This window comes from Erythrolamprus reginae, chromosome 10, assembly GCF_031021105.1.
Source record: "Erythrolamprus reginae isolate rEryReg1 chromosome 10, rEryReg1.hap1, whole genome shotgun sequence".
In the NCBI taxonomy this organism is placed as follows: domain Eukaryota; kingdom Metazoa; phylum Chordata; class Lepidosauria; order Squamata; family Dipsadidae; genus Erythrolamprus; species Erythrolamprus reginae.
Genome location: NC_091959.1, coordinates 15,235,092 through 15,261,118, shown reverse-complemented (window position 1 = coordinate 15,261,118; position 26,027 = coordinate 15,235,092). Strand labels below are relative to the sequence as shown.

Sequence of the window (26,027 nt, the reverse complement as noted above, 5' to 3'; positions counted from 1 at the left end):
GGAAGAAGGGGATTACTTAATTAAATCCCTGGTTACTAGGGGCAACGGTCCGGAGCAAATACTTCAGAAGAAAAGGATTTAGGGATAGTGATTTCTGACAGTCTCAAAATGGGTGAACAGTGCAGTCAGGCAGAAGGAAAAGCAAGTAGGATGCTTGGCTGCATAGCTAGAGGTATAACAAGCAGGAAGAGGGAGATTATGATCCCGCTATATAGAATGCTGGTGAGACCACATTTGGAATACTGTGTTCAGTTCTGGAGACCTCACCTACAAAAAGATATTGACAAAATTGAACGGGTCCAAATACGGGCTACAAGAATGGTGGAAGGTCTTAAGCATAAAACGTATCAGGAAAGACTTAATGAACTCAATCTGTATAGTCTGGAGGACAGAAGGAAAAGGGGGGACATGATCGAAACATTTAAATATATTAAAGGGTTAAATAAGGTCCAGGAGGGAAGTGTTTTTAATAGGAAAGTGAACACAAGAACAAGGGGACACAATCTGAAGTTATTTGGGGGAAAGATCAAAAGCAACATGAGAAAATATTATTTTACTGAAAGAGTAGTAGATCCTTGGAACAAACTTCCAGCAGACGTGGTTGGTAAATCCACAGTAACTGAATTCAAACATGCCTGGGATAAACATATATCCATCCTAAGATAAAATACAGAAAATAGTATAAGGGCAGACTAGATGGACCAGGAGGTCTTTTTCTGCCGTCAGACTTCTATGTTTCTATGTTTCCTGCCCCCAGCAGAGTTCAGAATTTACATTTGGCGGCAGCAATGATTAAATTCTTTACCATTGAAATACAGCAAGAACCAGTTAGCCTTCAACAATTAAAGACAAAAGTGGCTTTGCAGAAAAGTAGACACAGACTTAACCCTTTAACAGCTGAAGTAGAAAATTTTATTGTGCCGGTCTCCTGCAGAGAACACCGCGTCGCCACACCTGGGGAGAGGGCCGGGGCATGGCAAATTCCTCCTATGCTAAAAGGTGCATTCAGCCCCACCTACTAACCCCACAATTCTTCAGCTACGCAAAGAACAGACACGTTCACAAACATGTTACCCTCCCGACACCAAGAAAGTACACAAGGGCCCTTCCCTCCCATCCCCCATCTGTGCTTGATCCCCCCCCCCCCCCCCCAATACTGGCAGCCATAGTTTTGTCTGTGGGAAAGGTTGACAAGACGTCATCAAACCGTCAGCAGCAGGTAAGGCTTTGCTCCAGAGAAAACGGACCCAGAAGCATGCAGGAGTTCGGGCTATGAAACCACCCAGTATTCCCAGCGGCATCCCAACCGCTGCATTGAAGCATCCCAGGAGCCGGCCTTCCTCCCTTCCTTCCTTCCTTCCGGACTGAAGAAACCCCCTTGGGACTCAGGTGGTGGCAGTTCCATTTGTGCAGAGAGGCAGGTGCAAGGAAGGGGCTGTGGACAAACGTGGAACTTAGTGGGCAGCTGCAGAGACCAAAGGACCTCTTCTGCTGATCTGCCATCTCCTGTGTGCGGCTGCAGCAGGCGGTTCACACAGCTTTCCGGTGGTATTCTGGAGGGGCCACCTCATAGTCGCTGGCACTGAAGAGCGCTGAAGAATTCTTGGCTAAATACCTGCGGAGGAAGGAAAAGCCCAGCGTGATTCTAGCGCTGATCCCCCAGGAGGCCGAGCCTTGGGACCTGCTCCCCACCACCCCCTCCTCTCCACAGCAGCCCTACTCAGCACTTCGCCTGGGGTGCTGCTGGACCCACATCATCGCCCCCCTCCCTTCTGCTTTTGAAGAACGGAGACCAAGGGCCGACTTGGGGTGGGTGGCTACCAGTACACACGGGTTTGGGCAAACCGGCAGCGGCAGCAGCTCTGAGGGGGAGAAGACAAGCCTGGTATCTGGTCAACAGCATCACCCCATCAGTCTCAGAGGAAGCGCTGGCTTCTTCAGCCAGGTGGGAAAACCAAAGCCGGGGGCGGGGAGGGCACGAATAGATAGATAGATAGATAGATAGATAGATAGATAGATAGATAGATAGATAGATAGATAGATAGATAGATTCCAGAGAGCCGGGGTCGCCACAGAGAAGGCTCTTCCCCTGGGGCTGGCCAAATGACATTGTTTGGTTGACGGGACACGGAGAAGGCCAACTCTGTGGGACCTTATCGGCCGCTGGGATTCGTGCGGTAGAAGGCGATTCCGGAGGTATTCTGGTCCAATGCCATGAAGGGCTTTAAAGGTCATTACCAACACTTTGAATTGTGACCGGAAACTGATCGGCAGCCAGTGCAGACCACAGAGCGTTGTAGAAACGTGGGCGAATCTAGGAAGTCCCACGATAGCTCTTGCGGCCGCATTCTGCACGATCTGAAGTTTCTGAACACTTTTCAAAGGTAGCCCCATGTAGAGAGCGTTGCAGGAATTCCAAAACAACTGGAGCACCACCCTCATCATTGGCATTGACAAATTCGGCATCAGTCAATTGCATCCACACCTACTTGTCCCATGTCCTTGGTTAGGACTCAATGGGTGGACAAAAATGCCAAACCAGTCTGAACATCTGGCTGGCTGTGCGATTAATAACCACCACAACAACAATATGGGTCTAGAGGAGCACCCAGTGAAACACTATCTTGATGCGACTGTGAGCATGATTAAGCAGTGGGAGAGTTTGCTTCCCAGAGTTGCAGGTGCTCCATCGCTGGAGGTATTCAAGAAAAGATTGGACAGCCACCTGCCTGGGAGCTGCGAGAGCAATCATGGGCTTTCCTAAATACGCCCATGTTACACCAACACTCCGCAGTCTGCATTGGTTGCCGATCAGTTTCCGGTCACAATTCAAAGTGTTGGTTATGACCTATAAAGCCCTTCATGGCACCGGACCAGAATATCTCAAGGACCGCCTTCTGCCGCACGAATCCCAGCGACCAGTTAGGTCTCACAGAGTTGGCCTTCTCCGGGTCCCGTCAACTAAACAATGTCGTTTGGCGGGCTCCAGGGGAAGAGCCTTCTCTGTGGCGGCCCTGACCCTTTGGAACCAACTCCCCCCAGATATCAGAGTTGCCCCCACCCTCCTTGCCTTTCGTAAGCTCCTTAAAACCCACCTCTGTCGCCAGGCATGGGGGAATTGAGACTTTCCCTTCCCCCTAGGCTTATAAAATTTATGCATGGTATGTCAGTATGTATGATTGGTTTCTTAAATTGGGGTTTTTTAAATTAACTTAAATATTAGATTTGTTTACATTGTATTATTATTGCTGTTAGCCGCCCCGAGTCTACGGAGAGGGGCGGCATACAAATCTGATTAATAAATAAATAATAAATAAATACTCTGGCTTTAGGGAGGGGCTTGGACTAGAAGATGTCCAAGGTCCCTTCCAACCCCCCTGTGATGATGGTTCTGCCGCTGTACAAGAAAACTGCAGGGACCAGTCAGGCAATTGCCAAGAACAAACTATGACTAGAAGACACAGGGGGGAAAAAAATCACCCTGCCATACCCAGGTCACATCACCCTGTAAAACACCGATTTGATGTGACAAATGAGCTAGTGACGCAAGGAACTCTGGGGCGGACATCCACTCCCTGCCCGTCTCCTCGCACTGGGGAATTGTAACCACTGAAGATATTTCCTCCATGAAGGGCCACCTCTCTCAAGGCAGGCCATCCCATACCAACACAGGCAGAGAAAGGTCAGCCCTAACGATCACACACTAGGTTGGTAGCCATGCCTGGCTGTCTTTGCAAACCATGAACACCAACATACTTCGCTCTTGAGGGGTTAAAGGTCATCTTTATACGTACTTTAGGAAGTCGTGCAAATAGTTCAACAGCAAGGCCAAGCTCTTCTCGTCAAGAGGCGTGTAAGCAAGCATTGCTCCAATCCTGACTGTTTCAAACAGACAGAAAAAAAGATGCATCAAGGAAAACAGGTTTACTGGCTTTTTGGCAACCAATGAAACCTTAAGACTTTGTCTAACAGGTAAAGGTCCTTCAGGGCCAGAAATCAGCCAGCCTCCAACCACTTCCTTCTTTCTCCCATCCCCAGCCTCCGAGTCCTGCCCCTCTTCAAGAACTGCCTCCAACTTTCTATCAACTGTCCGCTGGATTGAAGCTGCCTGGAGAGGAACCTTTCTTCTTAAAAGGACTTTTGAGCGCTAAAAAAAAAAGTTCTTAGCATCTCAGTCATGCAAACTCTCTGCCCCATGGCACTACCTATGCCCACTACCTATGCTACCTAGCTTCTGTGCCCATCTCTTTCCTGAGGGTAGGAAAAATATGGATGAAATTAGGGGAAAGCACCAAGCAGCCATTAGCAGAAGTCAGAACTTCTTTGGCAGTCGAAAAGGAACTTTGCTTTGCTGGCTGCCCCGTTTGGTTTACCATCTAGAGCAGTGTTTCCCAGCCAGTGTGCCGTGAGACATGGGCAGGTGTGCCGCGAAGAAGGAAGCTCAGCTTCTGGTCTCGCAACTTTTTGCTGAGAGTGCGAAGAGCAAAAAGTTGTGAGATAGGAAGCTGAGCTTCCTTCTTTGCGCCTTCCAAGTTTTCTGGCAGCTGCAGCACCCCGCCCGGCTGGAGCTTCCCTGGCGGCGGCAGCAGGTGAACTTTGGGGCCCGGTGGCAGGGCGGCGGCAGCAGTGGCACCGGCCAGTAGCCGCTGGGCGGCGGCAGGGTGGTCGGCTGCGACCCAGAACTCCAGGACAGAGGCACCAACGGTGGTGGCTGGACATGTTGCTGTACGCCATACATGCTCGCATTACGTGGCTGGCATTTGCCTGCTGGCTGGGCCGGGACAGAGGCACCAGCCCCATGCCCAGCGCAACGCCAGTATGTAAGGCGTCTAGCAACACGTCCAGCTGCCGCTGTCGAAGCCTCACAGCTGACACCCTGCCGCCACTCCACGGCTACTGCCCAATGCCGCTGCTGCGGTGTGGTGTACGAGAAAGAGAGAGAGAAAGCAAGAGAGAGAAAAAGATAGCAAGAGAGAGAGAGAGAAAGAGAGAGGAAGAGAGATAGCAAGAAAGAGAGAGAAAGAGAGAGGGAGAGAGAAAGAGAACAAGAGAGATAAAGAGAGAAAGCAAGAGAGAGGGAGGGAGGAAGGACGGTGAGGGAAAGACATAGAGGGAGGGAAGGAGGGAGAGAGAAAGAGAGCAAAAAAGAAAGGGAGAAACAAAGAGGGATGGAGAGAGAGAGAGAGAGGAAAGAAAGAGGAAGGAAGGAAGAGAAAGAGGGAGGGAGAAATAGAGCAAAAGGGAGGAAGAGAGAGATTTTTTTGTCCAAACTTTTTTTAGGATTTTGTAAATGTGAATAATGTGCCGTGGCTCAAAAAAGTTTGGGAAACACTGATCTAGAGGAATGGAGACAGCTTGGTCAGGAAAAAAGCTCTTTCAGGATTACCTGAGATTCCCATTTTGCTACCACAGGCCTTTAATTGGCCTTGCAGAGAGACCCTTTAAACACGGACAGCTTTAAAGGATCTTAAAAGTAATGCAAATAGGGAGAGGTAAGATCTGGACGGAGGCAACGGCATGTGTGAAAAAATGCCGAGCAGATTTCTCCATGAAGACCTTTCGGTTTACACTCTTGTGCATAAAGTGTGATCCATACCGAACAACCGGAGGAGGTGCGGTGCTCCGTAGACCTGGGACATGGGGGCGTCTGGATGATCCGCTAAGATTTCTGCATATTGCGGTCGCTCAAATTTATACAACAGTTGGGTCCCCAGCATAACGTTGAAGTATTCTTTGATGCCTGCCACAACTTCATTCACGGCATATTCTCTGATAGACAACAACAACAACAAAGGTGTGGTTAGGAGACAGTGGCAAAGAGAGAGCTTTCCTGAGCCCCGGCAGATGTGTCCAAAGGACAGGCTCAGGGATTTGCCCGCAGGAGTGGCGCTGCTGCCTGCCACACGAGGCCAATGACGAGACTGGCATGCTTTTGTAAGGATGCTGGGATAGGGCTGGAGAGGAGGAGGGCCTCTGGTTTCCTTGGGAGTGGAGAGCTTCAGGAGGATGGAGGGAGGTGGTTATTATTATTATTATTATTATTATTATTATTATTATTATTATTATTATTATATTTGTCTCCGTAGACTCGGGGCGGCTCACAACACAATAAAAACAGTTCATGACAAATCTAATAATTTACAATTTAAAATATTTTTTTTAAAAACTCCATTATTAAGCAGACATACATACAAACATACCATACATAAATTGTATAGGCCCGGGGGAGATATCTCAGTTCCCCCATGCCTGACGACAAAGGTGGGTTTTGAGGAGTTTGCGAAAGGCAAGGAGGGTAGGGGCAGTTCTAATCTCTGGGGGGGGGGAGCTGGTTCCAGAGAGTCGGGGCCGCCACAGAGAAGGCTCTTCCCCTGGGGCCCGGCAACCAACATTGTTTAGTTGACGGGACCCGGAGAAGGCCCACTCTGTGGGACCTAATCGGTCGCTGGGATTCGTGCGGCAGAAGGCGGTCTCGGAGATATTCTGGGCCGATGCCATGAAGGGCTTTAGGGTGGTCTCTTTTGCCAGCGATGCTGGGGAAGAGCTGAAAAGGATGGGTCTTTCAAGAGACAGGAGATCCCTCAGTCTCATTGCAGTTAAGCATTATAGTTGACAAGGAGCAAAATTTCAGAAAGCCTTTGCACTTGGGAGGAAGCGGGATCCCAGGGAAGCCCAAGGGCCAAACCAGCTCCAAGGATACCTTCCATTCAGCAGGAAGCTGCCTGCCCTAACCAAGCCCGATTCCCTACAAAGGAGGTGGCATCGGACCAGAATACATCCGGGTCCGCCTTCTGCCGCACGAATCCCAGCGACCGGTTAGGTCCCACAGAGTCGGTCTTCTTCGGGTCCCGTCGACTAAACAATGTCGTCTGGCGGAACCCAGGGGAAAAGCCTTCTCTGTGGCGGCCCCGACCCTCTGGAACCAGCTCCCCCCCGGAGATCAGAATTGCCCCCACCCTCCTTGCCTTTTGTAAGCTCTTTAAAACCCACCTCTGTTGTCAGGCTTGGGGGAACTGAACTATTATTATTATTATTATTATTATTTATTGGATTTGTATTCCGCCCCTCTCCGCAGACTCGGGGCGGCTAACAACAGTAATAAAACAGTATATAACAATAATCCAATACTAAAAACAGTTAAAAACCCATTATATAAAAACCAATCATACATACATAAAATTTTAAATGCCTAGGGGGAAGTGTATCTCAGTTCCCCCATGCCTGGCGGCAGAGGTGGGTTTTAAGCAGCTTACGAAAGGCAACTACCCTTTTCCCCTTAGGCCTATACAATTTATGCATGGTATGTTTGTGTGTATGTTTGGTTTTAAATAAGGGTTTTTAATTATTTTAAACATTAGATTTGTTATATGCTGTTTACTACTGTTGTTAGCCGCCCCGAGTCTACGGAGTGGGGCGGCATACAAATCTAATAAATAATAAAATAATAATTTAAAAAGTGCCTTGGATCTGCCAGAAATTACCCCTCTTGCTATGGACAGACCTCAGAGACCAAGCTGGTCCTCAGGGTCAGCATTTCACTAGACCAGGGGTAGGCAGAGTTGGCTCTTCTATAGAAACATAGAAGACTGACGGCAGTAAAAGACCTCATGGTCCATCTAGTCTGCTCTTATACTATTTCCTGTATTTTATCTTACAATGGATATATGTTTTATCCCAGGCATGTTTAAATTCAGTTACTGTGGATTTACCAACCACGTCTGCTGGAAGTTTGTTCCAAGGATCTACTACTCTTTCAGTAAAATAATATTTTCTCACGTTGCTTTTGATCTTTCCCCCAACTAACTTCAGATTGTGTCCCCTTGTTCTTGTGTTCACTTTCCTATTAAAAACACTTCCCTCCTGAACCTTATTTAACCCTTTAACATATTTAAATGTTTCGATCATATCCCCCCTTTTCCTTCTGTCCTCCACAGATTGAGTTCATTAAGTCTTTCCTGGTATGTTTTATGCTTAAGACCTTCCACCATTCTTGTAGCCCGTCTTCGGACCCGTTCAATTTTGTCAATATCTTTTTGTAGGTGAGGTCTCCAGAACTGAACACAGTATTCCAAATGTGGTCTCACCAGCGCTCTATATAAGGGGATCACAATCTCCCTCTTTGTGCTTGTTATACCTCTAGCTATGCAGCCAAGCATCCTACTTGCTTTTCCTACCGCCCGGCCACATTGCTCACCCATTTTGAGACTGTCAGAAATCACTATCCCTAAATCCTTCTCTTCTGAAGTTTTTGCTAACACAGAACTGCCAATGCAATACTCAGATTGAGGATTCCTTTTCCCCAAGTGCATTATTTTACATTTGGAAACATTAAACTGCAGTTTCCATTGCTTTGACTATTTATCTAGTAAAGCTAAATCATTTACCATATTACACACTCCTCCAGGAATATCAACCCTATTGCACACTTTAGAGTCATCGGCAAATAGGCAAACCTTCCCTACCAAACCTTCCCCTATGTCACTCACAAACATATTAAAAAGAATAGGACCCAGAACAGACCCTTGTGGCACACCGCTTGTAACCTGTCTCTGCTCAGAATACTCGCCATTAACAATAACTCTGATATCTACGCTTCAGCCAGCTTGAAGTCCACTGAATGACTTGTGGACTTCAACTCCCAGAATTCCTGAGCCAATCATGCTAGGCTCAGGAATTCTGGGAGTTGAGTCCACATGTCATAGAAGAGCCAACTTGGCCCACCCCGGGGCTAGACTGACGCTGCCACTGCTGCTCTGCATTTGGCAGGGAGGAGACTGGAAAGGGCTGGCAGGTGGCTGTCAGGGTAGCAAAACCGCCCACTCAGATCTCATCTAGGCCAGTTCCCAGATGTTTGAGGGCGTGTGCCTTTAGACAGCCTCCTATTGTGGCTTCCCCAAAGCAAGGAGGCTTCTCCCCACCCAGAGCTGGGCCAGGACACGGGCGTGTGGTCAGCAGGTGGCTGCCCTGCCCCTTCAGAACCAACCAGCTGCTCAGCCTCTGGTCCTCACTTGTTATCTGTGTTTCCTCGGGACTTCTTGTAGCTTGCATAGTCCTCTAAAATGGAGTCAACGTTCTTCTTGGCCGGAAGGTAGAAGAGCTGAGAAAAAAAAGCCAGAGACCATCAGAGGCTGACAAAAAACTCATCGGCCCAGAAGACAATTAAAAACATAAATACACACCACCAAGCTGAAACACAGGGCAGAAGGAGCCAGCTAATTAAAGGCACAATTACATACTCACCTGCTTTTGGCGTGTAATCAAATCCCAGTCATCTACAAGCCACGGTTTCAGCTCTTCTGGTATTTTCACTTTTACTTCAACTCTGTTCATAAAAGTTTCTTCCTAAAAAAACAGAAAGGCAAACTTTTAATTCTGGGACACCTCAACTCACTCACTCACTCACTCACTCTATCTATCATTCATCTATCTATCTATCTATCTATCTATCTATCTATCTATCTATCTATCTATCTATCTATCTATCTATCTATCTATCTATCTATCTATCTCCATCCATATCTATCTATCTATCTATCTATCTATCTATCTATCTATCTATCTATCTATCTATCTATCTATCTATCTATCTATCTCCATCCATATCTATCTATCTCCATCCATATCTATCTATCTATCTATCTATCTATCTATCTATCTATCTATCTATCTATCTATCTATCATCTATCTATCTCCATCCATATCTATCTATCTATCTATCTATCTATCTATCTATCTATCTATCTATCTATCTATCTATCTATCTATCTCCATCCATATCTATCTATCTATCTATCTATCTATCTATCTATCTATCTATCTATCTATCTATCTATCTATCTATCTCCATCCATATCTATCTATCTATCTATCTATCTTATCTATCTATCTATCTTATCTATCTATCTTATCTATCTATCTATCTTATCTATCTATCTATCTATCTATCTATCTATCTTATCTATCTATCTATCTATCTATCTTATCTATCTATCTATCTATCTATCTATCTAATCTATCTATCTATCTTATCTATCTATCTTATCTATCTATCTTATCTATCTATCTATCTATCTATCTATCTATCTATCTATCTCCATCCATATCTATCTATCTATCTATCTATCTATCTATCTATCTATCTATCTATCTATCTATCTATCTATCTCCATCCATATCTATCTATCTATCTATCTATCTATCTATCTATCTATCTATCTATCTATCTATCTCCATCCATATCTATCTATCTATCTATCTATCTTATCTATCTATCTATCTTATCTATCTATCTTATCTATCTATCTATCTTATCTATCTATCTATCTATCTATCTTATCTATCTATCTATCTATCTATCTATCTATCTTATCTATCTATCTATCTATCTATCTATCTATCTAATCTATCTATCTATCTTATCTATCTATCTTATCTATCTATCTTATCTATCTATCTATCTATCTATCTATCTATCTATCTATCTATCTATCTATCTATCTATCTCCATCCATATCTATCTATCTATCTATCTATCTATCTATCTATCTATCTATCTATCTATCTATCTATCTATCTATCTATCTATCTATCTATCTATCTATTAGATTTGTATGCCGCCCCTCTCCAAAGACTCGGGGCGACTAACAACAATAAAAAAGACAATGTAAACAAATCTAATATTAAAAATAATCTAAAAAACCCCAATTTAAAGAACCAATCATACATACAAGCATACCATGTATAAATTCTATAAGCCTAGGGGGGAAGGGAAATTTCAATTCCCCCATGCCTGACGACAGAGGTGGGTTTTAAGGAGCTTGCAAAAGGCAAGGAGGGTGGGGGCAACTCTGATATCTGGGGGGAGCTGGTTCCAGTGGGTCGGGGCCGCCACAGAGAAGGCTCTTCCCCTGGGTCCCGCCAGACGACATTGTTTAGTCGACGGGACCCGGAGAAGGCCAACTCTATGGACAAATACCTCATTCATCCAGTCATGGTTGTCCCAAAGGGGCTTTTGTTTTAAGGGCAACTGGCTTTTCTGACTTTTCTTTAACATACAGAATAATGAAACCAGTTACGCATTTCTTGGGAGGGCCCAACAATTTGCCACACGTCTTTCCTATCACTTAGTTTGGAGCACCAGCGCCAAAGAAGACAACGGCGAAGCGCTAAGTGAAGGGAGCCCGGGTGCCGCCCCTGAACCCTCCCTCTGGCTTCCCACATCGGAAGCCAGTCCCAGGGAAGACCGGGGCACCTGGGCCTGGCTGCCTCTTTTGGGACGACCCCTCAAGGGCCAAGACCTACACTTTCCACGGTGGGGTCGACTCGAGCTCTTTTCTTCCTGGGAGGCTGAGGGTTTTCACTGGAGCCGCTTCCCTCGCCAATTCCTGGAGCTAATCAGAGGAACAGAAAGATTAAGGTGGTTGTTAAAGCTAAGCAGTTTTGAAAAACTGCACTCCCTACATGCTGCTTCAGAGCAGAGCATAATGCCCTTTCCATTATGCAATGCTTTTAAAAAATTACCAACAAAACCTCCATACAAAACTGTGTGTGTGTGTTGCTCCATTATTCAATATTGTTAAGAACAACTGAAGAAGTGTTCTTAAACGATGCGATGTCTGAGTTAACTGAACCTTTTGATCCAAACCCACCAGGCAATTCTCTCACCTTATATGGAAAAAGGCCTCTGCCATGCTGCGATCAAGCAGTGCCGATGGGTTCAATAGTTTTGCCAACACTTTTAACAGAAGTAGCAAATGTATTTACAGTTGATCTGTCCCTGAGTTAACAGTGATGGCTAAACTTGTTGCATGCTAAAAATGTGATTGTGTGCGCGTGCATGCTGGCACCCATAATATAATGCAATGCTAACCCTAACGCTAATGCTAACCTTTCCCCATGTCTAAATGGGGGGGAGAGGAAGGTCCTGGTGGTGGAGGGGACCATCCATGGCGCCAGCAGCCAGGCTCTACACAAGCCCCCCAGGAGCACCAGTCATGTGTGGATGGCGGTGCCCAGCACAAGGCACCAGTGGGATGCCCAACACTCAGCTGTGCAGTCCTGAGAAGCCTTGGCAGAGGCAGCAGTGCCGGCAAAGTTACGGAGGCAAGCCACAGGCCCCACTGGCGCAGGCCAGGCCAGAAATCGTTCGGCTACCCCACAGCTGCACAGCTGAGCATCGGCTGCCCCACTGGTGTCTTGGGCTGGCCGCCCCCATCCACATGTGACCGGTGCTCCACCGGGGCTTCTCCGGAGCGTGGCTGCAGGCACCGGCACCACGGAGCCTCCTGCCACCACCACCAGGGACCGGAGCGCAGCACTCCGGGCTGGCAAGGAGGTGGTGGGTGTCCTTGGGCTGCATGTGGGTGTCGTTGGCATGGCCCATGCGCAGAGGAGCTAAGAGGACCTTGCATGCCGGAAAATGAACTTGCATGCGACGATCAGCTGGTCAGCCGATCTTCCAGTTTCTGGCACTGCCACAAAAATCTGGCCAGCTGATCACGCCAATAACCAGACAACTAGCTGGCCGGCACACGTGCATACACTAGAAACCCAGAAGAGGCATGGGGCGACGCCACACATGCCATGCAGCATTACTAAGCATGCCACTTCCGGCACGCGTGCCACAAGTTTGCTATCACAATCCTATAGCAAAGACATGATATTAATCTAACAAATTAATATTCTCTCTGCAACAAAAATGTCTGATGTCGTTGTACTGAATTTAATTTGAGAGTCATTTTGACAGGCAAGTTAAGTTACTGCCAATATTTTTAGTCTTCTTGAAAAATCAAGAAGACTCGGAATTTTACAAAATCTGGGATAGGGTCTATATTTGGTTGAATAGAAGAAATTCTCAATGAATTCAAGATTATATAAATTTACTATTTTGAAATGTATATAGAGATATGAAGTAGGTGTTTTCTTTCCTCTGAAATGATCTAACTAACAAAAGTTTTTCTTTTTCACTATGGAGACTTCTATTCTGAGCGGAGCGATTGTAGCTCCTTTTTTTGTTCTGTGTTTTGTTTTGTATTTTTATGTACGTGTTTTTTGTTTTTGAAAACAATAAAAAAATTTTTTAAAAAAAGTTACTGCCACATTTTAAAAATCTCTCGTCTAGGATGTTGGGTAAAATATTCAAGAGCTTTATAAAAGTAAAATAATTCTTACTTTTCTGTTTGTTCTTTTTGGTCTTCCTGCCAAAAGAGAGAAAAAAAAGATCTGTTACTCCTTGTGCAAAGCAGTTCCACCGACTTCCTTTTTTTCTTGTTCTCTCCTCCTATCAGTTTGACTAACTCTTTCACAGTTCTAGCTAAGAATTAGTTGAAGTGCAGCTTTCAAAAGTCCACATTTTAAAAGGATACATTTTGCACAACTAAGGTTTGAAGATGAATTCTTATTACTACTAGAAAAAATATACAGGATTTAACCAACTAAAGAGCCTAAAGAGAGTATTTTCCTCCTTTGTCAGGCCTTCACCTGCAGCCAGAGAATCAGAGCAAATATTACTAGCAATGTAAGAATACAGTCATACCTCGTCTTACGAACCTAATTGGTTCCCGGGGGAGGTTCGTAAGATGAAACATTGTTTCCCATAGGAAACAATGTAAAGTCAATTAATCCGTGCAACAACAACAACAAAAAAAACAAACGCAAAAAAACGCTGCCGCCCGGCTGTCACCTTTTAAAACAGCCCGGGGGCTTCTCAGCGGCCTCCCGAACGCCGAACCCGAACTTCCGGGTTCGGCGTTCGGGAGGCCCCCGAGAAGCCCCCCGGCTGTTTTAAAAGGTGACAGCCGGGCGGCGGGGCTTCTCGGGGGCCTCCCAACGCCGAACCCGGAAGTTCGGGTTTGGCGTTCGGCTTCGGGAGGCTGCTGGGAAGCCCCCCGGCTGTTTTAAAAGGTGACAGCCGGGCTGCAGGGCTTCCCAGCAGCCTCCCGAACCCCGAACTTTTGCCGAACTTCCGGGTTCGGGAGGCTGCTGGGAAGCCCCCCGGCTGTCACCTTTTAAAACAGCCGGGGGGCTTCCCAGCAGCCTCCCGAAGCCGAACGCCAAACCCGAACTTCCGGGTTCGGCGTTGGGAGGCTGCCGAGAAGCCCCGCCGCCCGGCTGTCACCTTTTAAAACAGCCGGGGGGCTTCTCGGGGGCCTCCCGAACGCCGAACCCGGAAGTTCGGGTTCGGCGTTCGGGAGGCCGCTGAGAAGCCCCCGGGCTGTTTTAAAAGGTGACAGCCGGGCGGCAGCGTTTTTTTTGCAGCCTCCTGAACGCCGAACCCGGAAGTTCGGGTTTGGCGTTCGTAAGACGAAAAAAGTTCGTAAGAAGAGGCAAAATCTTTCTGAACCCCGGGTTCGTATCTCAGGTTGTTCGTAAGACAAGGGGTTCGTATCTTGAGGTACCACTGTATGCTGCGGCAGCAGTTTCCATTCTATTCACCCTAATCGTTCTTTCACCATTTAATGAAAACTTTGAATCATATACCACCAAACACGTAAGGATGTTAAATACAGTGTGATCAGATTATTACTCTGTAATACAGTAACTGTATTTCTTGATTATGCCAGCTGATTGGAATAGATGGTTGCTTTTCCTAACTTCATCAAGGTTCTATGCCCGCAGCACAAGTTGGACTTTGCTTGAACTGCCACTCAGTTTGGGGGTCGTTACTCCATCGCAGAGAGTAACATCTGAACATGGTTTCAAATCCACAGATCTAGAGTTAAGTTTATCAGTTTAAAAGGGGACAACCCCTGATTCCCCAAGGGAGAGAAACCCATAAATCCTTATAAATTCCAACAGTCTCTTCTCTGCTGAGTAAAATTCAGGGAATAATACAGGTAGTCCTTTACTTATGACCAAATTGAACCCAAAATTTCCATTGCTAATGGATTGACAGGTAAGTGAATATTGCCCCATTTTACAACCTTTTTTGTCACAGTTGTTAACTGAATCTATTTTCTCCATTAACCTTGCCAGAAAGTTGCAAAAAGTGATTACATGATCTTGGGACACTGCAACTACATGGGGCTTACCTTTGAAAAGTGTTCGGAAACTTCAGATCATGCAGAATGCAGCTGCGAGAGCAATCATGGGCTTCCCTAGGTATGCCCATGTTACTCCAACACTCCGCAGTCTGCATTGGTTGCCAATCAGTTTCCGGTCACAATTCAAAGTGTTGATTGTGACCTATAAAGCCCTTCATGGCATTGGACTAGAATATCTCCGGGACCGCCTTCTGCCACACAAATCCCAGCGACTGATTAGGTCCCACAGAGTGGGCCTTCTCCGGGTCCCATCAACCAATGTCGGTTGGCGGGACCTAGGGGAAGAGCCTTCTCTGTGGCGGCCCCGACCCTTTGGAACCAGCTCCCCCCAGAGATTAGAATTGCCCCCACCCTCCTTGCCTTTCGTAAACTCTTTAAAACCCACCTTTGTCGTCAGGCATGGGGGAACTGAGATATTCCTTCCCCCTGTCAGGCCTATACAATTTATGCATGGTATGTTTGTATGTATGTTTGGTTTTAATAAGGGTTTTTGTCATTTTTAATATTAGATTTGTTTCATGTTGTTTTATTGTTGTTGTTAGCCGCCCCGAGTCTGCGGAGAGGGGCGGCATACAAATCTAATAAATAGATAGATAGATAGATAGATAGATAGATAGATAGATAGATAGATAGATAGATATGCCACTTGCCAAGGGTCCGAATTTTGATCACACGACCATGGGGATGCCGCAATAGTGATAAGTGCGAGAATGGTCATAGGTCACTTTTTTTCAGAGCCATTATAAATTTGAATGGGCAGTAAATGAATTATTGTTAAGTCAAGGACTACATGTATGTATGCATGTATGTGTTGTGGTTCAGCCTGAGTCAGATCAAAGACCAGCTGCGTTTCTGCTGGCTCCATGCCAGGGAGAGGCTGAGAGAGAAGAGAAGAGTTCTTTGCAGTAAGACAGTGCAGACAGCAGTCACGAAAGTGAAGGTGATGCATGGCCTGGGAGCCCTGGGGAAGGGCTCTCTCAAGCAAGTAGTTGTGATTCCCTCGAGTCCCTGGATGATGACGCACGAGCTATCATTAGTATGCGGCAGAGACGCATAGCTCAAAGGAGAAATCAGCTGCGTAGATATTATCAGCATTGAATGAGGAACACCTGGGGGTTGGGTGTGGTCCTCATTAGCAGGGAAGGGTTTATAAGGCATGAGAACCATTCCGGCAGCGTGGAGTGTTATCAAAGTGAAGTTGGTATTATCTGCATTTTCTCTCAGCGTTTTTGTTCCTGGCTCGTGGCCCAGCAGTCTTGAAGACCCGTGGGAGGTTTGTGTCTGTTAGCAACAGCCTCGTTTGGCATTAAGGATCCTGTGTTTCTGTATGAACAATGGCCTTCGTGTATTTATTTGGAGTTCCAGTGTTTTCCTGATTTGTAAGGACATTTTCTGTTGGCTTCTTTTTTCTTTATCATTATAAAACTGTGTTTGGATTCAACCGGTGTGTCTGGCTTATCTTTTTGGGTTGGTCATAGCTTCCGGAGTGACCCAGACAGAACAGTATGTATGTATGTATTCATTTGACTTCTATGCCGCTCTTCTCGAACTGCCTCAAGGCGGCGTACAACACAGTAAATGCAAACAATATATGTGTACAAATCTAATTATTTTTTTAAAGTTATACAAAATTAGCAAAATTCTAAAAAGCTCCATGCACAACCACCTTCATCCAATTCAATCATTCCCAACAACGGCCAGGGACAATTTCGTCACTTACGGCCCCCGCTTTATGAGTTCGTTCCAGAGGGCCAAAAAGGAAATCTGGATTCCACCCTTGACTCACCGTGTCGATATTGCCGGGCTTTCCAGACTGCAAACGGTGTGCGCTCCGTCTCGCCTGAAGAATCTAGGCACAAACGGGGATTCGGTTAAGGAGAGAGCATCAGAGCATTCGCTTCCGTTTGAAAAAAAAGGTGCCAAGACAAGAAGCCCAACGAAGAATATTGCCAGGCCCAAAACATTTTTACTGTTATTTAGAAAAGCACCCGGTTAAGACAAGCGACACTCTCTGGATTGTTCTTTTTCCATCTAAAGGTTGTAAATTCCCAAGGGGAACTTCAACCTTATGAAAGTTAGATATTTTTCATACATCAGATCAGGAACTGCTGCTAAGGCCTCCAACAGACAACCCTTTGAAATTGCTTACGTAAACAGGGTTCTAGACAGAGATCTACACTCAAGAAATTGTGTTGTATTGTGTTCAGTTCTGGGGACCTCGCCTACAAAAAGATATTGGCAAAATTGAACGGGTCCAAAGACGGGCTACAAGAATGGTGGAAGGTCTTAAGCATAAAACGTATCAGGAAAGACTTCATGAACTCAATCTGTATAGTCTGGAGGACAGAAGGGAAAGGGGGGACATGATCGAAACATTTAAATATGTGAAAGGGTTAAATAAGGTCCAGGAGGGAAGTGTTTTTAATAGGAAAGTGAACACAAGAACAAGGGGACACAATCTGAAGTTAGTTGGGGGAAAGATCAAAAGCAACATGAGAAAATATTATTTTACTGAAAGAGTAGTAGATCCTTAGAACAAACTTCCAGCAGACGTGGTAGATAAATCCACAGTAACTGAATTTAAACATGCCTGGGATAAACATATATCCATCCTAAGATAAAATACAGAAAATAGTATAAGGGCAGACTAGATGGACCATGAGGTCTTTTTCTGCCGTCAGACTTCTATGTTTTTATGTACAGTGTTCCCTCGATTTCCGCGGGGGATGCATTCCAAGACCGCCCGCGAAAGTCGAATTTCCGCGAAGTAGAGATGCGGAAGTAAATACACCATTTTTGGCTATGGACAGTATCACAAGAAATCCCGTAACACTTTAAACCCCTAAATGACCTTTTCCCATTCCCTTAACAACCATTTACTCACCATTATTACTGGTACTCACCATTGAATAAGACACTTAGTGATCCTGATATTTATAAACATAATTATTTATTAACAATAATTTTTTTTTTTATTTATTTGCAAAAATTATTAGTTTGGCGATGACATATGACGTCATCGGGTGGGAAAAACCGTGGTATAGGAAAAAAACCGTGAAGTATTTTTTAATTCGTATTTTTAAAAAAACCGTGGTATAGGCTATTCGCGAAGTTCGAACCCACGAAAATCGAGGGAACACTGTATTCTAGAAGGGACAATTGCTCATAACATTCTACTTCTTGAAAACCAGCTGAAGTCACCTAAAGTTCAACGTTCTAAAAGGAAATTATTCAAAGCAGTAATCACCAACCGGTGGTCCACGGACCACTGATGGTCCACAGGAGAATTTTGGTGGTCCGCAGAAAATGTATTTGCACTTTTTATATTGCACTAAATTCTATTTATCTTCTTTAAAAATTCATATTAGTGGTCCGCGGGATTTAAAATTATGAATTTAGTGATCCCAGAGGTTTGAAAGGTTGGTGACCCCTGTTCTAGAGGGTAGCTCCATTCAAATGGGGCCCATTTAGTATGCCTAGTTGGAAACGGACCCCAGGATTCATCCCTTAGGGATTCTCTGTCATCAGCTTAATCTAAAGATTAAAGATTTCCAGGTTTGAACAGTGACCCGAATTTAAAGAAATGTGAGAAAAATTCTATCAACAACTAAATTGTCTAAACTGCCTAAACATTAAAAGTTGTTGGGATCCAAGCGATGGCAGGTTGCTGCTCAATGCACAATCTGTGTGGCTTATGTGATAATAAAACCCTTCCATGTAAAATCCACACATTTACTTGGAGTTCCATGGGTCTAAACAAACTATAACAGGAAAGAGGCTTGGAAGAGGTCCCTAACAACCATTTGAAGAGTAAAGATTTCAGAAAAGAGAGAGAAAGGCTGCATTTTCTAATGCAATATTTCAGATGCAGGGAGCCATTTTAGGATGTGAATATATGACGATGATCTCCTAGAATGAAAGAGTTCAAATTTTTTTAAAAAGTTTTTCTTACACTTCAACATTTTTCTGCTGGAGTCCAGATGTTTTCTTGCCTGGAGCAGCCCCTCTCATCTTTCCTTCTGCATACTGTTCCCTTTCAAAGGAAGAAAGCAAAGGCGTTTTAATTAGACACACAGATACATCTCTATGGGCGTGCAAATGGTGCCTTCCAAAGAAACTTCTTGGCTCCTCCTGCTGCTGGTATGAGAGGACTTCTTTGCACTTCTTTGAAGGCCCCCTTGCTCCAAGAATAAGGCAGGAAGGGTACCAAACTACAATGTGCACAATCACAGTCTATCACAATCTCCGAGTCCTCGGAGAGGGGAGGCATAGAAATCCAATCAATAAATAAATCTATCACTGGATTTCAGCTGAAATGAAATAAATTCAGTTAAAATGACTACTCTCATAAACATAAGAGTCTTTTAGGAATGGGAACAGATTTGGAAGAGAAATATCAAATTAACAAAATCCACAATATACAAAGAAAGCCAATATAAAATGCTATACCGTTGGCATCTTCCACCCAAAAGACTAGCTAAAATGCACACAAATTATAGTCCAATGTGTTGGAAATGTAAAAACACTCAAGGCACCTTCTTTCATCTATGGTGGTTATGTCCAGAGACAAGAAAATATTGGGAAAAAATAAATAATTGGTTGTGTCAAATAACAAATACAAAAATAGAATATACGCCAGAGATTTTTCTACTGGGTATTATGAGAGGTACCTATTCTAAAAATGTAAAATATCTAACCTTGCATATTACAACAGCTGCAAGGATTGTATTTGCACAGAACTGGAAAAATCCGCAAATACCTGAAGACAATGAGATTATCAAGAAAATATACGACTGTGCAGAGATGGACAGATTGACAATGGAACTTAATAATTGAAAAGAATCGGACTATTATGAAACCTGGACAAAATGGTACCAATGGACAAAAAAAAGAAACTCAAAAGAAACATCGAAATAAAATATCAAGAAATCTAAAAGTAATTAGAAGACAATGTCGATAGGAATGTATATATGATGTAGATTCATCTGTAAATATGATTACAGTATGTACTTCTTCTTTTTTTAAAGGAAAAATTTAATAAATATATATGGAAAAAAAACCATAAGACTCTTTTTACCTAAAACCAAGATAGGTATTACGTATAAACTGGGAAAGCAGCCTAGCCTCCAAAGACCTAGGCTCCTTCCCAATCTAACTTCCCTCCATAGGGAGTATCTATTGTAGATCAAAGTAATCTCTGCACATCAGCCCAAGGCTGCCTACAAAGAAGGCAGCAGCCAGTCTTGGGGGAGAGGGAGGGGGGTCTTCGAAGCCCGATGGACGGCAAATATACTGCTCAAAAAAATAAAAGGAACACTTAGACAACACAATATAACTGCAAGTAAATCAAACTTCTGTGAAATCAAACTGTCCACTTAGGAAGCAACACTGATTGACAATCAATTTCATTTTGTGGTCAGCACATTCAACTCTGTACAAAATGAAGTATTCAATGAGAATATTCCATTCATTCGGATCTAGGATGTGTTCTTTGAGTGTCCCCTTTATTTTTTTTTTGAGCAGTGTTCATTTAATAAATACAAAATAAATAAACCCTCCAGACTAGATGAGCTAGCGATGGGATGTATCCAAAGACAAATTCCTTGTGTGTCCAATCACACTTGGCCGAGAAAGACGTCTGTCTGTCTATCTATTCAGAATCCTATGGGGCCACCTGCAAAAAACTACTGGACTATAATAAAAACAGCAACCGCCAACCAAAATATATTGGTCTCTTCCAAAAAGAGAAGCATATTTAACAGAAAATAAATGTATTTATCCCCCTGAACTAAAAAGACATATCTACCAACCCTATTTACTGCCAGGCCATTTAAAGAATTATTATTTTTGCTTTTGTTTCTTGCTGCGTGCTCACATCATCCCCAAAATTAAAACAAAACCAAGGCACAACAGTTTAAAATGATTTCAGATGTTTTTCTTTCCTAGGATGTTAAAGAATAACAATGATATGAGGACAAAGGAAACGACAAGCATTAGCAGGGAACTCTGAACCACGAACCATTGTATTGTAGAATAAGACAAAAGCCAAACAACAGGCAGGAGGTGGGAATTCTGGGTTCCCATGATTGTCAGAAGAAGCTGGACTTTTGGCTTCTTCTCCGTCAAGGAAGAAGGCAGCAGGTGGCCTTTTGTTCTTCTGGTGCAAAGTAAAGCAAGAGTTTGCCCCACCCCACCCCCAGGGACAATCCAATTTGGCTGTCTGGACAGTTCACCTTCTTAAAACATGTTATTTTGTTAGCATCGAATAAATCATCATAAACTCAAAAAAACTGAGAAACTAGTGGCAGTGCCAACAAAAATGTGAGTTAGTTTTTGTCCTTGGAAATTCACTGATAGGGTTGTGTAGAAAAAAGGATTAAAAAAAATATATATAAAGTACAGATCTGCTGTAGCTTAAATGCTTTTAAATATTAAAATATTTTAAAAGCCTCAATCCGTACATCATAGAACAGTGATAGCGAATCTTTTTTTCCTTGGGTGCCAAAAAAGCGTGTGCATGTGCTATCGCACATTCACGAGTGTCCACACCCATAATTCTATTATTATTATTATTATTAATTGGATTTGTATGCCACCCCTCTCCGCAGACTTGGAGCGGCTAACAACAGTAACAAAACACTATAATCCAATACTAAAAACAGTTAAAACCCATTATATAAAAACCAATCATACATACAGACATACCATGCATAAAATTTTAAAGGCCTAGGGGGAAAATGTATCTCAATTCCCCCATGCCTGGCGGCAGAGGTGGGTTTTAAGCAGCTTACGAAAGGCAAGGAGGGAGGGGGCAATTCGAATCTCTGGGGGGAGTTCGTTCCAGAGGGCCGGGGCCGCCACAGAGAAGGCTCTTCCCCTGGGTCTCGCCAAACGACATTGTTTGGTTGACGGGACCCGGAGAAGACCAACTCTGTGGGACCTAACTGGTCACAGGTTTCGTGCAGCAGAAGGCGGTCCCTGAGGTAATCTGGCCCGGTGCCATGAAGTGCTTTTTATAGGTCATAATCAACACTTTGAATTGTGACCGGAAACTGATCAGCAACCAATGCAGACTGCGGAGTGTCAATGCCTTGGGGGAGGCGAAAACAGCTTTTCCCGCCCCCTGGAAGCCAGAAATGGTCTGTTTCCCAACTTCTGATGGGTCCAGTAGGCTCGTGTTTTGCCCTCCCCAGGCTCCAAAGGCTTTCCTGGAGTTGGGGGAAGGTAAAAATGCCCTCCCCCATCCCCCTGGAGGCTCTCTGGAAGCCAAAAACCCTCTCCCAGAGCCTCTGTGTGAGCCAGAAATCAGCTGACCAGCACACACATGCAGAGGCCCCGACCCTCTGGAATCAGCTTCCCCCAGAGATCAGAATTGCCCCCACCCTCCTTGCCTTTCATAAGCTCCTTAAAACCCACCTCTGTCATCAGGCATGGGGGAATTGAGATATTCCTTCCCCCCAGGCCTATACAATTTATGCATGGTATATTTGTGTGTATGTTTGGCTTTTAATAAGGGTTTTTAGTTATTTTAAATATTAGATATTTTAAATATGTTGTTTTATTATTGTTGTTAGCCGCCCCGAGTCTACGGAGAGGGGCGGCATACAAATCTAATAAATAAATAAATAAAGTAATGAATGTTGGAGCTGAGCTAGGGCAACAGCTTGCGTGCCAGCAGATATGACTCCATGCTGGAGAGTGAGAGAGAGAAGAAGCTGGCTAGTGCTTTTTGCCAACAGAAAGCTTTAAAGGGACCTTTTGAAACCCAAAGGGGAACAAAAGGCCTAGAAATTCAGCTATCTAGCCAACTGAGGATCATAGTGAAATTAAATAAAAGGCAGAATTGAAATTGACGCCCAATTCTTGAGAACTCTGAACTTAGTCAAAATCAATCTGATTATTTAAGAGTTTGGAAAAGAAGTTTGCATGAGAATATTTTGTAGGCAAATTAATTTAAAATGCAGATGAACATTACTGAATCAGAAGGCAGACTTGGAGGGTTGTGAGTGCCATCTACTGGCTGGAGGAACTAGTACAAGGGTGGAATATTTTCATGGACTTTCTGACTTTCTTTATTTGGCTTTACCAAATTAATTTTTAGCTTAACTATTGGAAGAAAGCATAAATTGTAAAGTTACTATTTTTACACATATGTTTGAGATAAGATGTGTGTAATCTATAAATTTGATATAATACACTGGAAGAATTTTGATGATTATCAATGTAACCGATACATAAATGGAATTGTGGAGAAAATTTAAAAATTGGGGAGAAAAGTTAGGAGGTCTTCTAGTCCAGTGTTTCCCAACCTTGGCAAATTGAAGATATCTGGACTTCAACTCCCAGAATTCCCCAGCCAGCATTCGCTGGCTGGGGAATTCTGGGAGTTGAAGTCTAAATATCTTCAAGTTGCCAAGGTTGGGAAACACTGTTCTAGTCCATCCTCCTGCTCAAGCAGGAGGCCTTATACTATTTGGACAAATTGCCATACACCTTTTGAAGGCAAGCCATTCAATTGGTTAACTGTTCTGTCAGGAACAATTGTTCCCGATAGTGTCTCTCCTTGATTAGTTTCCATCCATGGTTTCTCGTCTTGACTTTTAGTGCTTTTGGAAAATATGTTGACCCCCTCTTCTTTGTGGCAATTTGAGATATTGAAACACTATCTTGTTCCCATTGTCCTTTTCATTAAATCAGAAATATCCAGTTCCCACAAACATTCCTCACACATTTTACCCTCTAGCCCCGTCGTCTTTGTTGCTCTTCCTTGCAATCTTTCCACAATCTCAAAATCTTTATATTGTGACGACCAAAACTGGATGCAGTATTCCAAGTGTGGTTTTTCAAAAATGTCTTATAAAGCAGTACTAACACTTCCTGTGAACCTGTCCCTGTGTTAATGCAGTCTAGAATTGCATTGGCATTTCTGGCAATTGCCGCACACTGCTGCCTCATATTTAAGTGGTTGTCCACTCTCCAAGATCTCTCCAGGAGTCATTGTTATTGAGGCAAGTTTCACCTAATCTAAAGCTGTAAATGTTATTTTTCTTGCCAAAATGTAAAACCGTACTTTTCTCTACACTGAGTTTCATTTTGTCAGTTAGGGCCCAGGGTTTAAGTCGGTCGAGTTCCATCTGGATCTTGATCCTACCTTTCGGGTGTGGGCAATTCTAGCCAGCCTAGTGTCGTCTGCAAATTTGATGTGTTCTCCTTTCTGTTCCACCATCTAAATCATTTATGAAGATATTGAAGAGTACTGGTCCTAAAACAGAACCATTAAGGACTACACATTCTGTGCAGTTTGTCAGCCAGTTACAAATCCATCTGGCGGTGGATGTTGTCTACCCCATGTTTTTGTAGCTTATCAAGAGGGCTGTACTCTGCTTTGCCAAATGACTTACTGAAATCCAGTATACTATGTCCACAGTATTTCACTGGTCCACTAATTTGGTCACTTTGACAAAGAACAAAATAAGAGTTCTTTGGCATGAACTATTTTTGACAAACCCATATTGGTTTCTGTTTAGAAGCTTTCTTGCTTCTAGGTGTTTGCAGGTTTGTTGCATGGTTATCTTTGCCAGGATCTTCCCAGGTATTGCAGTCAGGATAATTGGTCTGTAGTTGCCAGGATCTGCCCCCCTACCCCAACCCTCAGATTGATCCTACATGCTTTAATAAGCACCTAAAAAATCATACTTGGTGCCATTCAAATGCTGAGGCATGAACACATTTGGTGAACACGCTATAAATGGCAAATGATTCTGTGGATTTTGTTAGTAATCACAAGTCTCCATGAGAGAACCGATCCTTCTGTTTTTGAGTGTCTCCGGTTAAGCCTCAGATGCCTCTCACCTGCCCACAAAATGGCTGGAGGCACAGAAACGGTTCCATTGGATCATACTTACTGATTGGCCTTCTGAAGTTCTTTCTGCTTCTGCAGATTGGTGTCGACGTATTTGAGGACTCTGCTTTCTGGAACCCATTCATCCCAGCTGAAAGAAAACGGGAGAGCTTTTGGACCACCTCACCAGGGAGGCCGCAAGGGGCCAAACAATGGGACCCAACCTTTACTACTGGCAAGGGCTAAAGATGCAGTCGCAGGCATGACCCTCGCCCTCCAATCGGAAGCAAGTGACAGGTAATTCATCAAAGTTACAGTAGAACTGAAAACAGTGATTGACAGTCTGTCCTCCCATTTATGACTATCGTATTAACCCGACCATGTGATTAAAATTCAGCCGCCGGCGGGGTCATACAACTGAGTGACCGGCTGGCTCAACGGACGCGGCGCCGACACTCACTTCTTGTTCCAGCCGCTGTAGTGGATGAAGTACTTCACCTGCTTGTCCTTGATGGCTACCTTCACGCACTGCGGGGGGGAGAAGAGGCGTCAGGGGGGTCGGGGAACTGGGCGGGGCCTCCTTCCGGCAGGCCGGGGCTCTCCCATCGGGGCGAGGCGGGGGGGGGCCGCGAAGGGCTGCCACCTACCTTAGCTTCGTAGAGGAGAGGCCCGTGGAAGCACAGCACCCGCTCACCTGCGCGGAAACGGGCGTGAGTGTCCGGGCCGCAGCCGCCCAGGGAGGGAGGGAGGGGCCCCCGCCCGCGTCTTCCTCCCACCCCCCCACCCCGCCCGCGCGCCCGCTCCTCCCTCCCTCCCTCACCCTCTTGGAATTTAGGCTTCGGGTCTTGCTTGGGCGCCATTTAGGAGGAGCGACTCGGCCTCCCCCTCCCGTCGCCGCCGCCGCCGCATTATGGCAAGAGGGGAAGCGGCGCGCCTGCGCAAGGAGCCCCGCCCACGGCCCCGGGGCATGCCGGGAGCGGTAGTCCGCCGGAGGGGGCGCTCCGACGAGACTGTAGAAACACCCCGCGGGGATTTCAGCGGCCGGCTGGCCCCGGAAACCTCGGCGTGATACGGAGGGCGACGTCACCCGACCGGCCCGCTGCAGGCTCTGCCCTGGTCGCCCGGCGGGGAATCCGGCTTCACT

At 44.9% G+C, this 26,027-nt stretch overlaps 1 protein-coding gene across 1 annotated transcript; it reads right to left on the bottom strand.

The window, feature by feature from the left end:
- Positions 1-889: 889 nt before the first annotated feature.
- On the bottom strand, positions 890-25,936 carry MORF4L1 (mortality factor 4 like 1). Its single transcript, XM_070763551.1, has 13 exons — positions 25,704-25,936; positions 25,531-25,577; positions 25,344-25,411; positions 24,948-25,034; positions 18,995-19,075; positions 16,829-16,891; positions 13,172-13,197; positions 11,303-11,391; positions 9,241-9,342; positions 9,009-9,097; positions 5,597-5,769; positions 3,795-3,879; positions 890-1,615 (listed from the first exon to the last, which is right to left on the bottom strand). Exons 1-13 carry the CDS (start codon positions 25,741-25,743, stop codon positions 1,531-1,533), a joined length of 1,035 nt encoding a protein of 344 aa, XP_070619652.1. The 5' UTR covers positions 25,744-25,936; the 3' UTR covers positions 890-1,530.
- Between the last annotated feature and the right edge of the window lie 91 nt (positions 25,937-26,027).

Bases quoted from the DNA above. Each gene is read 5' to 3' on its own strand.
- MORF4L1 (XM_070763551.1), bottom strand. From the start codon at position 25,743: ATGGCGCCCAAGCAAGACCCGAAGCCTAAATTCCAAGAGG. The intron at 13,198-16,828 runs GTGAGTCAAGGG...CTCTTTTGGCAG, and splicing joins AGCCCGGCAATATCGACACG to GAAGACCAAAAAGAACAAAC. The intron at 11,392-13,171 runs GTAAGAATTATT...TCCTCTGATTAG, and splicing joins CAAAAAGAACAAACAGAAAA to CTCCAGGAATTGGCGAGGGA.